Source organism: Aythya fuligula, chromosome 13 (assembly GCF_009819795.1).
Source record: "Aythya fuligula isolate bAytFul2 chromosome 13, bAytFul2.pri, whole genome shotgun sequence".
NCBI lineage: Eukaryota > Metazoa > Chordata > Aves > Anseriformes > Anatidae > Aythya > Aythya fuligula.
The window spans coordinates 8,420,085-8,434,403 of record NC_045571.1 but is presented as its reverse complement, the minus strand read 5'-3'; the positions used below and the strand labels follow the sequence as shown (position 1 = coordinate 8,434,403).

The 14,319-nt window shown below is 41.1% G+C and overlaps 2 protein-coding genes across 2 annotated transcripts; one reads left to right on the top strand and one right to left on the bottom strand.

Annotated features, from left to right (window-relative positions):
* Window positions 1-262: 262 nt before the first annotated feature.
* TMEM185A (transmembrane protein 185A) lies at window positions 263-9,981 on the top strand. Its single transcript, XM_032196468.1, has 7 exons — window positions 263-328; window positions 2,789-2,965; window positions 3,894-4,101; window positions 5,599-5,682; window positions 6,614-6,790; window positions 7,118-7,241; window positions 9,035-9,981. Exons 1-7 carry the CDS (start codon window positions 291-293, stop codon window positions 9,277-9,279), a joined length of 1,053 nt encoding a protein of 350 aa, XP_032052359.1. The 5' UTR covers window positions 263-290; the 3' UTR covers window positions 9,280-9,981.
* Window positions 9,982-10,439: 458 nt separating this feature from the next.
* LOC116494549 (uncharacterized protein CXorf40 homolog) lies at window positions 10,440-13,133 on the bottom strand. Its single transcript, XM_032196469.1, has 3 exons — window positions 13,072-13,133; window positions 12,533-12,805; window positions 10,440-10,900 (listed from the first exon to the last, which is right to left on the bottom strand). The coding sequence occupies exons 2-3, from the start codon at window positions 12,783-12,785 to the stop codon at window positions 10,686-10,688; spliced, it is 468 nt and encodes a 155-aa protein (XP_032052360.1). The 5' UTR covers window positions 12,786-12,805; window positions 13,072-13,133; the 3' UTR covers window positions 10,440-10,685.
* Between the last annotated feature and the right edge of the window lie 1,186 nt (window positions 13,134-14,319).

Genomic DNA, 14,319 nt, shown 5'->3' with positions numbered 1-14,319 from the left:
AGGGAAGGCTGAGGCAACCTCCAGCCCTTCAAGCCCTGCCCACAGCCACCCCCTGACGAGGCTTCGCGCTCCGCCACCGCGCATGCGCAGCGCCGCCCGCGAAGCCCGCTTGGGCCCTGCCCTCCGCCCGGCGGAGGCACCGGCGCGGTGAAGACCCGGCGGGCGCTGCGCATGCGCGGGGCGGGCAGCCGGGGGCCGGCGGCGAGGCCAGGCCCGAGCGGGGCGGGCGGCGGCGGCTGCGCCATGCGCGCCTGGTAGAGCGCGGCCGGAGCGGGGCCGGCGGGGCCGCCATGAACCTGCGGGGCCTCTTCCAGGACTTCAACCCCAGGTGAGGGCGGTCCCCGAGCGGCTGAGGCTCCGCGGGAGGCCCCGGGCCCTGCCCGGCGCTGGGGGAGCCCCGCTGGGGCCTCCTGCCACGGGCTGCGCCGTGTGGGGTGGGGGGAGGCAGAGCGGCCTGGGGCGGGCACCCGGTGTGAGGGGGGGAGCTGCGGGGAGCGGGGCACCAGGAGAACCGGAGGGGGCTGGGCTGAGCTTCGGGGTCTGCAGACCAAGGTGGTAGTCACCCCAAATCCTGGGCTCCTGGCTCTGCAAACTAAGGTAATAGTCACCCCAAATCCTCAGCTTCTGTCCCTGAAAACTGAGGCAATAATCACCCAAAATCCTGGGCTCCTGTCCCTGGAAACTAAGGCGATAGTCACCCCAGATCCTCAGCTTCCATCCCTGGAAACTAAGGCGATAGTCACCCCAAATTGGGCTTACACAGTCCTGCCAAGTAGCTATGGATGCACGCAACTCTTTAAAAAAAAAAAAAAAGCCAAGAGACCTAGTTCAGATTGGCTTTGCTGTTACAAGATATTTTAAGACCGTGGAATAAAGTCTTCGGAATAACGTCTGCAGGTTGGCACGCAGCGCAGGGAGCCCTGGAAAATCTTGTTCATGAAAGAGGCCGTGCACGATCGCAGTTACAGAAAGCTGCGCTCAATCAGTTGTCTAGACGAGCGGAAGCATAACAAATGCTTCAGGAAATGCGTTGCTGCAGAGGGGGTGAGACAAACGCTCAAAATACATGTGCCTGAAAGTAATGGAAAAGTAGGGGGAGGAAGTTTCAGAAGCTTATTAGGCTTTGTTATTGCTAAGCAATGCTTGCAGCTTGTTTGGATGCAGTCTAAATGATGAATTTATTCATTTTATTCATCCCTTTATCAGGGAGTGTAGCGATAGGACAAGGAGCAATGGCTTAAATTAAGAGAGTAGGTTTAGATTAGATAGTAGGAAGAAATTCTTTACCGTGAGGCCCAGAGAAGCTGTGGATGCCAGGTTTTGGGCAACCTGGGCTGGTGGGAGGTGTCCCTGCCCGTGGCAGGGGGCTGGAATGAGATGGGCTTTGAGGTCCCTTCCAACCCAAACCACTCTGATTCTGTGAATGAGCAAGCTGAATGCTCCACTAATGCAGATAACTGAATCTTGAATGTTTTGACGCTTACTGGAACATTCAGGGGGCCCTGGTATTTAGCCACATGATGTTTCACTTCTGCTTTTATTGAGGAACCAGGGAAAACACAAACTACGCAAATACCGAACACTGGAAGCGTGTGAATGGCCGAGGCAGCTGAAGGATCTCTTTGCTGCTGTGAAGAGCGATTTGTTTTTTATCAGCCCGTCCTGAGGTCTTTCCATCAGGCATGCTAGGAGGTGCTGACCCAGTAAAGCAGCTTTTTGTAATTAAAGGGCACCTGAAATTGTGCTGAAAAGAAACAAAGCTGCTTGATATCTAAAAAAGGCGGTGCTGATTTAATGGGCATTTTATCGCTATTTGATGAGAGTGGAAGTAGGCAGGGTGAGTTATGCTGTTGGAGTAAAGGTAGTAGTCCTGACTCGCTGCTCTACTCCGCAGCGAGCGCTTACTGTTCTTTAGGTTATCCAGGCCTTAAAATACATATAATTATCTCGCTGAAGTGGTGTTGAAGCATAATGATGTGTTTTCTAAAGCAATCTGTGATCCTCTGCTGAATGGCACTCTAAGCGTGGATGACTTTTTCCCCTTCCTGTAGTGTGAGGAAATCGTGTGCTGTGTAATTATTTTGTCTGACTTCTGGGGGTGCAAACTATTGTGGTGCCACAGTTTGCAAGTATTCTGCAAACACTGATTCATTCCTAGGCTGACTTGTTTATAAAATGTATCAGCGTAACTGTTTTAAACTTAGAGCAAGGATCCTCAGTTAGAAATCAGACTTTTTGTTAGTAACTTCGTTAAAAGTTTAACCTGCTCTTGTTTTAAGGGAGTAGAAAACCAATCTGTGTTTATATCACAAGACTGAACAGCTTTTCATCTTCAATCAGTCTTTGACATTCAAAATTAAGCTGCATAATTTATTTAACTTTATCCGTGCTGTTTTTAACTTATTTCATTTGATTTGTACGAAAGAATGCGCTTTCCAGAAAGTGTACGACTGGCATGTTTCTGAGCCTCTAATAACCCAGCTCCTGAGTGGATCCTTGTGGGAGGAAGCTATTTATAGGAGCCCATTCATTAAGTTTGTCATGCAAGAATGCTTTTGATGTGTTCCCTTGAAGCAATGGTTTTATGAGTGAAAGAGATGATATGCGATATTTGTGATGAAATATTTGACTATTCAGATTCAATTTGATTCTTTGCAGAGAACTTTGACACACATTTTTGGATTGGAAGTGTTCTGATTAAATTTTAGCTATGACTGATTTCCTTGTCCTCTAAAATCTTTGTGTTAAGTTGCATGCCATAATTTCTGTTTGTTTGTTTGTTTCCTAGCAAATTTCTGATTTATGCCTGTCTGCTGCTTTTCTCTGTGTTGCTGTCGCTACGTTTGGATGACAAAATTCAATGGAGTTACTGGGCTGTGTTTGCTCCGATCTGGCTCTGGAAGCTAATGGTGATTGTGGGCGCCTCAGTGGGAACAGGAGTGTGGGCCCGGAACCCGCAGTATCGGTAAGTTGAGGATATTTATTTTGCGGAACAAAGGGAACGGTGTGTGTTTTCCATACTGAATCAAATTCCTAAATAGGTTTTCAAAAAACATAAGATCTACCATCCAGAAGGTTTGCTTTTAACATACAGGTTATGATAATCATTTCAAATAATGTATGCAAGCAGTGTTATGCAGATATGGATGTCTTCGTCCTAGTTGCAGCACTTTATCACAGTCTTCAAGAATACTGTCTTGAGGAAGCTAAAACTTCTCATGGGGTGACTCTCTGCATCTTTCCGTTAGAACGCTGGGAATTCTTTGCTTTAATATAATCTGTGCAGACATGTATCTTTATAGGTACCAGGAATGTGCTATATTTAATTGGGTTACTTTCTAAATCAGCTTCCTGAAAGGTACAGATCAGCTTGAAGAATGTTGGATTTTTTTTTTTGGCCTTGTCATGTGTATAATCTCAGCAAACAGATGCAGGGATATTTGGTGATTCTTGAATATATAGCAAAGATGGAGAATTCTCAGACAAACTGCAGTTTTACAAGAAATAGTCACAGACTTTAACACACTTGTATGTATGTAACATTTGTAAAGTAAGATGTTTTGGGGAACAAATTTTGTAAATTCCTCTTCATTTTTTGTCAAAGTTGCTTAACTGTGATATTTTAATTGTGAGTCTAGGATAAAGTAACTTCCAGACCTTTAAATGCATCAGTGCTGATCCTTTTTTGAAGGAAAAATGAGGAGCAAGTCCTGTTGCTTCATCAGCAGTGTATTCTAATAGTGGCTAGTTGGGAGGAACATATACATTTGTTTAAAAATCAGGGGTTAATATCCAAAAATTAATTCTCGTAAATGAAATGTCTTGGGACGTTTGCAGGATGGCGTGCTTTCTTGTTGGCATGTAAACTGAATATTTCTTTTACCTCCTTTTAGAGCAGAAGGAGAAACATGCGTGGAGTTCAAAGCGATGTTAATAGCAGTAGGCATCCACCTGCTACTGCTGATGTTTGAAGTTCTGGTGTGTGACAGGATCGAAAGAGGAACCCATTTTTGGCTTCTGGTCTTCATGCCATTATTCTTCGTATCTCCCGTGTCAGTGGCAGCTTGTGTATGGGGATTCCGACATGACAGGTCCCTGGAGGTAACGCTTTGTTATGTATAAAAACTGGGACAATGGAAGACTAGGAGTCTTTTGTTAGAGTGCCTCTCAGTAAAGCGTGATATGGATGACTGCATCTGTTGAATTAATTGTTTGCACTGATTACTACAGTGCAAAATTAGGATTGGGAATAATATATATATATTTTTTTACTAATCTCTTCTAATTTTTTTCAACTACCAAACTGCGGCATTTTAAATCTGCCTTTTTATTGCATGTCAAAAGAACCTGCTACAAACTGTGCAATATGAACTAATACTAGACATGTAAAAACCGAAAATTACTAAAACAAACAAAAAAACCACCTTCCACTGACAGTAAGCACTGTCCCTAGGCAGAATTGAACTTCCAAAGCCCTATGTAATTGGGGCTGCAAATTTCTTACCTTCCCAATCAAGGTGATTAATTTGTCATTTGGGAGTGCAGATGGCAGGTATAAAACAGTAGTTTTCTGTGTTCTACCTCTAGCTCCTTTCCTCTCTAACGAGAGATCCTTTTGGTTTTGGAAGAACTTCCACAGTTGTGGCAGCCTTAGTAGCATATATCAGTATCATGGTGGGGCCAGAAAAAGCTTTCTTTAGTACGTTACTATTTTTATAGTCAATAAAGCAACATTTATTTAAGACATATTGAATTCATTAAATTTTGAGCCTAGGCACTCCAACCATACATGTGCTTGCCATACATAGCTCAAATGTTAACATGATTCTTAGAAAAAAAACTTTAACAATTGATCCTCTGATGGCTAGTTATTATTTTTATTCTTTCTATCTGCCATTGCGTTTTTCTGCTTGGTTGGTCTTATGCTAGAGCGTGGGTTTTCTGAGGTGTTTTCTAGTCATTTACTCTCTTGACTAAGCTAGCGTTACAAAACTACTTAAAATCTAGTTAACTCCATTTAATTATACAGTAAATGATTGAATTTACATGCTGTCTTTTATTCTTCCTAAAACTGACTTAAAACCGGACTGCTCTTAGTTTAAGTTGAAAATTACATATATTTAATACATTACCACAACAACTAAAATACATCTTAAAAGAAAGACAAACTTGATAGTTTTGAATTTAAGGATTTCTTAGTACTTTAATTCCAGCAATATTTCTTACCTGAGGAAAACAGCTGAAGTTGTTTTCTGATTCTTTGTTATTTTGGTTGTGTTCTTTTTTTCTCCAACCTGATTAGTTTGATTTTTTTTTTTGTTATTATTTCTCTGCTCATTCTCATAGGTGCTGTAGGTAGAGCTTTTATTTTTGTTTTAAATACCAGGAAGGCCTTCCCTCAGGGGATACCTGCATTGGCATTTACCATATTGGGATCACAGCTCCTCAAGTTTAGGGATGCTTAGTAATATTTAATATACATGCAAATGATATTGCAGTGATAAGTATAGGGTCAGAAAAGCCCTTTAACATTCCTTAGTTATTTCAGAGATAACTTTAGAATGCTAAGTGTTAATTAATATTTTTTCTCTTTTCTAGCTGGAAATCTTGTGTTCAGTCAATATTCTACAATTCATATTTATTGCACTCAGACTAGATGAGATCATCAGATGGCCATGGCTTGTATGTAAACTGTGTTTTCTTCTTAAACTTGTTTAAATACTTAATTTCATTCAGATATTTACTACAGGGAACAGTTAATGTATGATCAGCGTCCGTGATCTCCCTTTTACTTATTTAACAGTCCTTCACTGATGGTCTGATGCTTCATTCAGTAGTCAAGGGAAAGGCTTTTCCTTGAGTAAGAGCACAGCATTCCTTTCTTCAGGGGAAGAGGGACATGCCATCAACTGTAATTAATTAATTTCTGGTCAAATGTTGGCAGGGGGAGGGCAGAATCCTAAAGAAAAGCTTCCAGTTGCAATACTAAACCAGCCAGAAAAATGATTGGTGAGTTAGGGCAAGTGTTGGTGAATATTGTGTGGTAATTAACTTGTTTTGTTATGCTACCATGCATTGAAATTGACCTCCTGTGGTCACTGTCAAAATATGCTGAGATGTACTGTTCCAAGTAGCTTTAGAATACAAAAGCTCTGTTCCTGTGTCTGGCTTTGTGTAAACTGCCATAAATCTGATAACCTGTCAAGATTATGACTGCCCTTACTATTTTCAAAAAAATGTGGAATTGATCTCATTTAGAAACACTTGGAGTAAGGTGTCTAATGTAGAAAATGCTTGCTAAAGTCAATTTCAAGTACTGTTTGAACTTACTTTTTAAGTTTAACTCTATTGACTTAATTTTAAATTGTTTCAGCTTGATGGGGTTTACAGCGCTTACTGAGGAACCCCAAAGAGCTGATATGGCTTATAACAATGCATGTGATTTGCAAAGCTTTTCTGCTAGAGATTAAATTAGTTAGACCATTACACTTGATTCTTTTTTATGCTTAATACGTGGACTTGCTTTATTTAAAAAAAAAAAAAAAAAAAAAAAGACAAACACATCACTGGCTGGGGTGGAAAAAGCAGCTAACTTCTTTAATTTATCTTTCAGGTTGTTTGCGTTCCATTATGGATCTTGATGTCCTTTCTGTGTCTCGTGGTGCTCTATTACATTGTGTGGTCTGTTCTGTTCTTGCGCTCCATGGATGTGATTGCTGAGCAACGGAGGACGCACATAACAATGGCAGTCAGCTGGATGACAATTGTAGTCCCACTGCTCACGTTTGAGGTAGGATAAAGTGTACGGTTTTATATATCTTGTTTTTTATTCAGAGAGGGGTGAATGTTGCTCTCTTTGAACTCGTCAAAATTAAGATACCACATCTTGTTTGGAATAAAATATTAAATGCAAATACGAAGGGAAAACCAAGAATTTTGCGCTTTTGAATTTTCATGTGTAAAACGCCTCACATTGGAACCGTAAAATCATATTTCTGTGGAGGCTGTTTTTCCTAAAAAATGTGTTAAGTTAAAGATCACTGTTTAAACGATGCTTGGAAATGGGAATTACAATGGATATTAGAAATTGATGTTGTTTTTTTCTTTTCTCCTTTAGATTTTACTAGTACACAGACTAGACGGGCACAATTCTTTCTCTTTTATACCCATATTTGTTCCTCTTTGGCTTTCACTGATAACTTTAATGGCAACAACATTCGGGCAAAAAGGAGGAAATCACTGTAAGTACTTAATAATCATGGAAACTAAGAGTGAAACTCGAGACAAAAATGCATTTTACTAAGACATCTATTTTTAAGAAGCTTTGTGCTGTGTTTATTTCTCATAAAATAGTTTAGATGCATTTGTTACTGCTCCCTTGAGATGGTTCTCTTAAGTTTTCAGTGTTTATAGTGTATCTTGGTCTTTGTTATTGATCTTAAAGCATGGGCTCTTCTGTTTGGATGCGTTGAGATCCCAGTGGGGTTTTAAGTTAGCTTTTTGTCCTTCCTTGTTCCTGGGGGTTTCATTCTCATGGGACATGACTAAGATCTTTCTATTCTGGGTTCTGAAAATAGTTTACCACCTACCATTGTAATTGGCAGTAGTAGCCTGAAGGAGTATTCTCTGTCCTCTCTGGCTAATTAGTTCTCTCTGCTGCTTAGATATGACTTCAGTTGCATGGGTGGCCAAGTGTAAATTTACCACGTTTTTTATTCCCTCAATAATTACCATTGCTGGAAAGAGCATTTGCCCTTTTAGCCATCTAACAGTACTGACTCAGTGCAGTTTAGTAGTTCTTACTACCCAAATTGCAGTTACTATTGTTTTGTGACAAGACAATAAAACTTATTAGGATTTTTCAGAGTTGAAAGAAACCAACTGTGATATTAATTTCATAAACTTCGTTTTGGTCCAGTTGTGAAATATGTTGAGAATTTCTCTCTTCAGTGTGTATCTTCACATTTAGCTTACTTTTTTTTTTTTTTTGTATGGAAAATTGTTCTGGGTAACTTCATTTATTTTTTTTTTTTTTTTTAAAGCATGCTGTTGATGATTTGTAGCCAAATCAGTCATTTGGAAAGCCAAACCATCCCTCTTATATTCTGTAGGGTTAGTAAGCACTGATTGTAAACTTAAAAAAAAAAAATAAAAAATTTAAAAAATCTGAAGTGATCCTCAGAAGACTTGCATGAATATCCACCACTAAAGAGTGCTAAGTGAAATACATCAATGGCCATCAAGTATGATCTCTGCAAAAAGATGGGTTGTATAGGATCTTCCCTGGCAAATACTCAGTCCCTTTCCTTCTTTCACTGAAAAAATTGCCTTGGTGGGCAGGCTGTTCCTTTCAATGCTGACCTTTTGGTATTGGCTAACAGAAGAGTGCCATCTGAGTTACAGGTGCCACTTATTGAATGCTATCTTTCAAAATCTTTGCAGAAAAAATAGATGACAAACAAAAGAGGTACTGCTGTTTTAATCTAGTGTAGATAATACCAAGGATGAAATGCTCATGTCATCACATCATATTTAGCAAACAACAAAAATTTGGGGGGAATACTGAACACATACACTTACCAATCACTGTCAGCTTATGCCATCACAGCCTCTCTGGTTCTGTAACCTGTGTGTATCAAATGAAATTTGGTGTGAAAGTCTTCCTGTGTGACATTGATTGCTGGAGAGATGCAAGGCCTTCTGTGTTCTTTCTGCCTATATACTGATGTCATCTGTCACCGCTTAATACACGAGATGCTGTGGATTCTTGCTCTGGTGGCTTAGCTCTAATACATACATATGCACATGCAGGCACGTGCGTAGATACCTGACCTTCAATGCTGTTATGATAGATGTGACACTGAAAAGCAGCACTAACATAAATTTTAAGTTGTTCATATGGAAACAATCAAGAGAACTGAAGTAGGCAGATGAAGCAGTTCTTGATTTCTTTAATTAAATTCTTACCTATTTTGTAATCATGTGAAATCATTTTTTTTCTATTTTGTAATCATGTGAAATGATTTATTTTTAGGGTGGTTTGGAATTCGCAAAGACTTCTGCCAGTTCCTGCTTGAAATTTTCCCCTTCTTGCGAGAATATGGAAATATTTCCTATGATCTTCATCATGAAGATAATGAAGAAGCGGAAGAAACCCCAGTTCCCGAGCCACCAAAAATTGCACCAATGTTTCGAAAAAAGACTGGAGTGGTCATAACACAGAGTCCGGGGAAATACGTAATTCCACCTCCTAAATTAAATATCGATATGCCAGATTAAGATGGCAACAGCCTGTTAAACTGGAACTGGGAATCAAAAGACAAATGCAGCTCATCTCATGCCTTGTCCCAATTACTTAAAAATAGCTATTGCTTGATCAGTGGCTTGGATCAGAGAAATCAGATCTAGAAGATAAATTGAGGTTTTTCGACAGAGATTTTGTGAACCTTCCTAATGGCTTGGTTGCACACTTGCCTGTATAGTATTTATATGAACATTTTAGCAGTGTAATATATTGTTTAAAAGTCTCGTCCTGTACAGTATAAGTATTATCTAAAAGTATTTTTTTAAAAAGCCTGTATGAATTGCCTATGCTATTCCAAGTGTCTTTCAGGTCCTAAATATACACTTGATTTTCATGTCTGTGCTAAGTACTTTGGAGATGTCTTGGTATAGTACCTCTTTCCTTCTTTTCCTGTTCAGCCACAATCGTTACCTTAACTGCAAAAGCACAGGAGTTTTGCGCTTCTAAGGCAAGACTGGAAAGCTTTTGGGGGGGTGGAATGGAATGTATTGCAGCTTTTAAATGATGCTTTTGAGTTAGCTATGTGAATTGTTAGGTAAGTATTTCAACTTTTGCACTGGCTTGGGAGTTAAGTGTTGCTTTTGTTGCTTTTCCAGGTTCAGTTTTCTAGCTCCTTTTGAGCAACGTGTACACCGTTCTCCCATTAGTTTGGCAGTTTAATAAACTCTTTCCTCTTGTGTTGTGTGTGTAATTTACACCAGAAGTATTAGTTACAGGTTTTATAGCTGGTATAAACATGGTAACTTGGTCTTCATTACCATTTTTTTTGTATAACTTTAGAAAATGACTGTTCAAAATCAGAACTGGTCCATGTTAATACAGCATTTTATTATTTGAGAGATCTGATTTTTATATGAAGGCTGTCGGTCACAGAGCCATATACTGCAGTCTGCTCCCTCCATCCTATGTACACATACCTAACCCATGAATGAGAAAATCTGGTCTTTTTTAAGTTTAAAATTTACAGTGTGGGTGTACATCTTATACACATATCCTAGCCAGTAACAATGATAGAAGTCTGCTCTCAAGCACCATTTTTCTGGAGAGTGTTTCAGGTCTTTCTTCATAATATGCCTCCTCATATAACGTTATGCTTGTATTTAGTCACATTATAAATTGATACACAATAACTATATATTAGAAAACTCACATTTATTTACAGTTGCATGTATATCAAAAATCTACTAAAACAGCAGTAATTCCCAGCAAGGGTCATAAAAATGAGATCCTGATGATCTTGCTTCAAAATAGCAATTCTTGCTACTTCAAACGATTCATACTGGAAGGAATACTAAGTAATTGACTGGTATTCAACATGGTGACTTGTGAATAACCAGTTTGCATTTAGGCAGGAAAAAAATACAGCATGGGGCAACTCCTATCATTCTGAGGGGATCAGTTCATCAGGGATGTTCACTTGCCACACACCTCTAAACCCTCTGGCAGGAATTGGTTCCAGGAGCCATCTAGGATTTGAAACAACAGTCAAGTATTTCTGATCTAGATTACTAAGGACAGCTTTGTTTTCCAGCTCCAAAACCTTTTCAGGAGGTAAATTTTCTGGGTATAGTGATGTCTCTCCAATGTCAACTAATCCTGTATTATAAAATGAGAACAGTTAGTTGGTGATTGAATTCCTAGAAAAAAAATTTCCACAAGTACACCTCCCAGAGGACATATAAAGCAGCTAGTGTACATTACCAGAAGGCTGAAGTACAAAGCATGCATGCTTTAAGCAAGGTGTCAATCGCTGCAGAAGACAGCCTCTAAGACTGAAGTTAAGCTGCTTCAAGAACAGTTGAAGCACGCAGTAATAACACAGCAATAGATGATTCTGTTAAAAGAAGCCTGCATCTAATGAGACAGAGATGCTACCAAAAACTGAGCTACATTTGGCTTGAAGTAGCTTCATTAAAATACAATTGACTGCTCATATCAGGATTCTATTGTATTAACATCTTAAAATCATTAAGCCATGTGGAAATTCCCACTCTCTGGAACCCATTTTACTCAAAATCTACTTACCTTAATGAAAGTCACAAAAGGGAGTTTCTATGTTTAATGATTAAAATTTTAAAAATAAAGATCAAAAAAGCTCTTATACCTACTCCACAGTTTAGCATGCAATTTAAATGAAGGCTACAAATCTACATATTACTTTAATAACTAGCGATTTCCAGAGCTGTAGGACTGGAACAATTTTCCAGAACATGTAATAGCCATAATTAACTTTGCAGGAATAGCTAAAAATATTCAAATAAGAATACAAGATAGATGGTATGAGAAAAGAATTGACACCTACAAAGGAAAGTGCAAAATGAGCGCCTGATACAAACTTTGCAAGTATTCAGTACAACAACATTATTATATTGTGCTGAAATATAATATAAAAAGCACCACTCTATCCTAACTTTGTTACAGAAATAAAATTCTTTACTGCCCAAATAACAAGACTGCTGAAGCATTTGTAGAACTGAAATAGAATTTATGTAATAATCTGACATGCAAAGCAATAAAATGTCATAACTCCACTTGACTATGAGTACAGTAAAGTTGTTTCAGTAAGAGTTCGTAAGCTCAAAAATGAAAAAAAGGTGGAATTGACATTTATTATCATTAAATAAGATACTATCCAACCTTTTTCATACTATCTTACTGTATGAGTTGGCACAAATTTATTTTATTTCCTCATTTTTCGTAGAGGTCTGATTCTATGTTAGAAAGAATAAGGGTCTTTTACAGTATTGTGGGCTGTGTGAAACACACTCCTGTTTTTCTCTTGATGCAATTTCCACAGCCTGAGGTAACAGCAAGCAATTAAGCAGGCAGATACTTTCTTCTCTTGCATTTTTCCTGTTTTGTAGCAGACTCCAAGGAGGAGGTTCTAGGTGTCAAAGGTAATTTTAAGAACGCAAGACCCTAAACCAGTTCAATATACCAAGTGCCCTGACTGAAACTCCTTATCCTAAAGGTCACAGATACTTCAGGACACCCCTTTCCAGCACACTAGAAAAGGATATGTTTAATTTGTAACGTTCCCCAAAGAGCTGAACTTACAGCAATGGGGAATTGAAGTAGACCCCAGCCACAACTCAATCAGCGCTACCTCAAAGCAAGTGTTAAAGCGATGTTATAATGAGCATAGCCATGAACAGCAGGCGTGTGACTGAAGCAAATACGCTAATAAATGAAATGCTTGCTTGGAAAATATAACCCAGGGTTGCTTACCTGCAATAACTCCCCTGCCAAACTTCTCCCCTTCATCCAACAAGTCCTGCACTTGCTCTGCCGTCATACCAAACCTGCTCAGAAGAATATCTCGCCACGCTTCGTCCTCCCAGTCCTTGACGGCTATGTGGACGGCGATGGTGCGGTGCTGGTAGCGGGCGAGCACGGGCCGCCAGCGAGTCTCGATGGTTTTGACATTGTTTAAAACCAGCCCCGCGTAGGGCTGGCGGAACGAGAGGCAGCCGAGCTTCATCCTTCCCCGGACATCAGCACCTGTTGGTTCCGAGCACACACGAGCTGGCAGCCCTCGGAAACCCGCGGCCGCCCCCAGCCCAAGCCCAGCTCCGGGGCCGGCCGCCAGAGGGGACCCGCGGCCCTGCCCTGCCCGCCCCGCAGCCGGGGCCTGCCGGGTCTCGCCCCGCCGCGGCGGAGCCGGGCTCGGCCGGGGGCCCCCCGCAGGGCCGCGGCCCCTCCGCGCCGCCGCCTCACGGCCATGGAGGAGCCGAGGCCTCCCCGCCCTCCTCGGCCTCCTCTCCTACCTGTCCCCGGGGCCGGAGGGAGGCTGCCTGGCGGCACCGCGGCAGGAGGCGGGCGGCTGGGCTCGGCGCTGCCGCCTGTGGGCGGTGCTGAGGGGGGGACCCGCGCTGCGCCCCGCCCGCCGGCTGACTGGGGTTGACCTGGCCGCCACATGCTTAAGCGTGCGTTCATTTCCTTTTTATTTGGAAATTGTTTTCCTCAATTGCACAAAAATAGCGGGTTTCTCCCAGCCGGCTCCTCTCGGGGAAATGGGGGTAACGGCTCGAGCCCGCTGAGGGGAGAAGAAGCCCGAGAAGCCCGGCTCCCCGCTGAGGTGGCTGCTGAGGGGAGGCGGGAGCTGGCGACCCCGGCACCTCAGGAATTAACCAGACTTGGTCTCTCACCTCCCCGCTTGTTCTGCACAACCTTGTTTGTATGCTGTTGCCGGTTAAAAATGGATGTTTTGCAGCAGTATCGCAGTGTTTCTAGCTTGAACTGCACGGTTATTGTTTAATAATAAAAGTTTTATCTTCACTAGTTTCTCTGGGATCCCTGGTAGGCCATCCCTGGGACTAAGGAGCTGTAATACGTGAAGGCCTGGTGAACACAAGAAAAATCAAGTGATGGCACAGGAAAGGCTTAACATGGAAGAGAAGGGGCTTGAAACAGGTGCATGCCCCTGCCATACGTGTCCAGTTTGAGTTAATGAACCTATATTTTACAGCTGCATACACATCTGTTATAACAGTTAATTTCTGTCAGAGACAAATAAAGTGACCTTCATAAGACACCTGCTAATGCTGAATGCAGACGGGCTGTGAAAAGTGCAGCAAATTAATCAGTTGAGAGCCTGTCTGAATTTCTGCATGTACAGAAGATACAAAATGAACTTGTATCTGTATGTAGCTGGAGCCATACCCAGCATTTCAGTGTTATAAATGTGAGAAGTATTTGGGGAGTTCTTCCATGCATGTAGCATCTTTGAAAAAGAAAGCGGGGAGGTGAGAATATTCACAAAAAGGAGTGAATTTGCAGTAGAAGTAAAAAAGCAGGAGAATAAAGCAGGAAATCTGGGAGAGATGGAAGAGGAAAAATTGGTAAGATTTACAAAGGGGAAAGAGAATTATCACCAAGCTCACATTCTGATGTTGAATTCTTATTTCAGTGACTTTCACAGCTTTATTAAAGTGTATCTTAAACTGTGAGAAATCTCAGAATAATTTTATCAATTGCAGGACCTCAAAGGAAGAGAAGAGAAATCTGCTAGAATT

Coding starts and splice junctions, on each gene's coding strand:
- TMEM185A (XM_032196468.1), top strand. CDS start 291: ATGAACCTGCGGGGCCTCTTCCAGGACTTCAACCCCAG. Junction 329..2,788: donor TTCCAGGACTTCAACCCCAG/GTGAGGGCGGTC, acceptor TTTGTTTCCTAG/CAAATTTCTGATTTATGCCT. Junction 4,102..5,598: donor GACATGACAGGTCCCTGGAG/GTAACGCTTTGT, acceptor TCTCTTTTCTAG/CTGGAAATCTTGTGTTCAGT.
- LOC116494549 (XM_032196469.1), bottom strand. CDS start 12,785: ATGAAGCTCGGCTGCCTCTCGTTCCGCCAGCCCTACGCGGGGCTGGTT. Junction 10,901..12,532: donor TGGCAGGGGAGTTATTGCAG/GTAAGCAACCCT, acceptor TTTATAATACAG/GATTAGTTGACATTGGAGAG.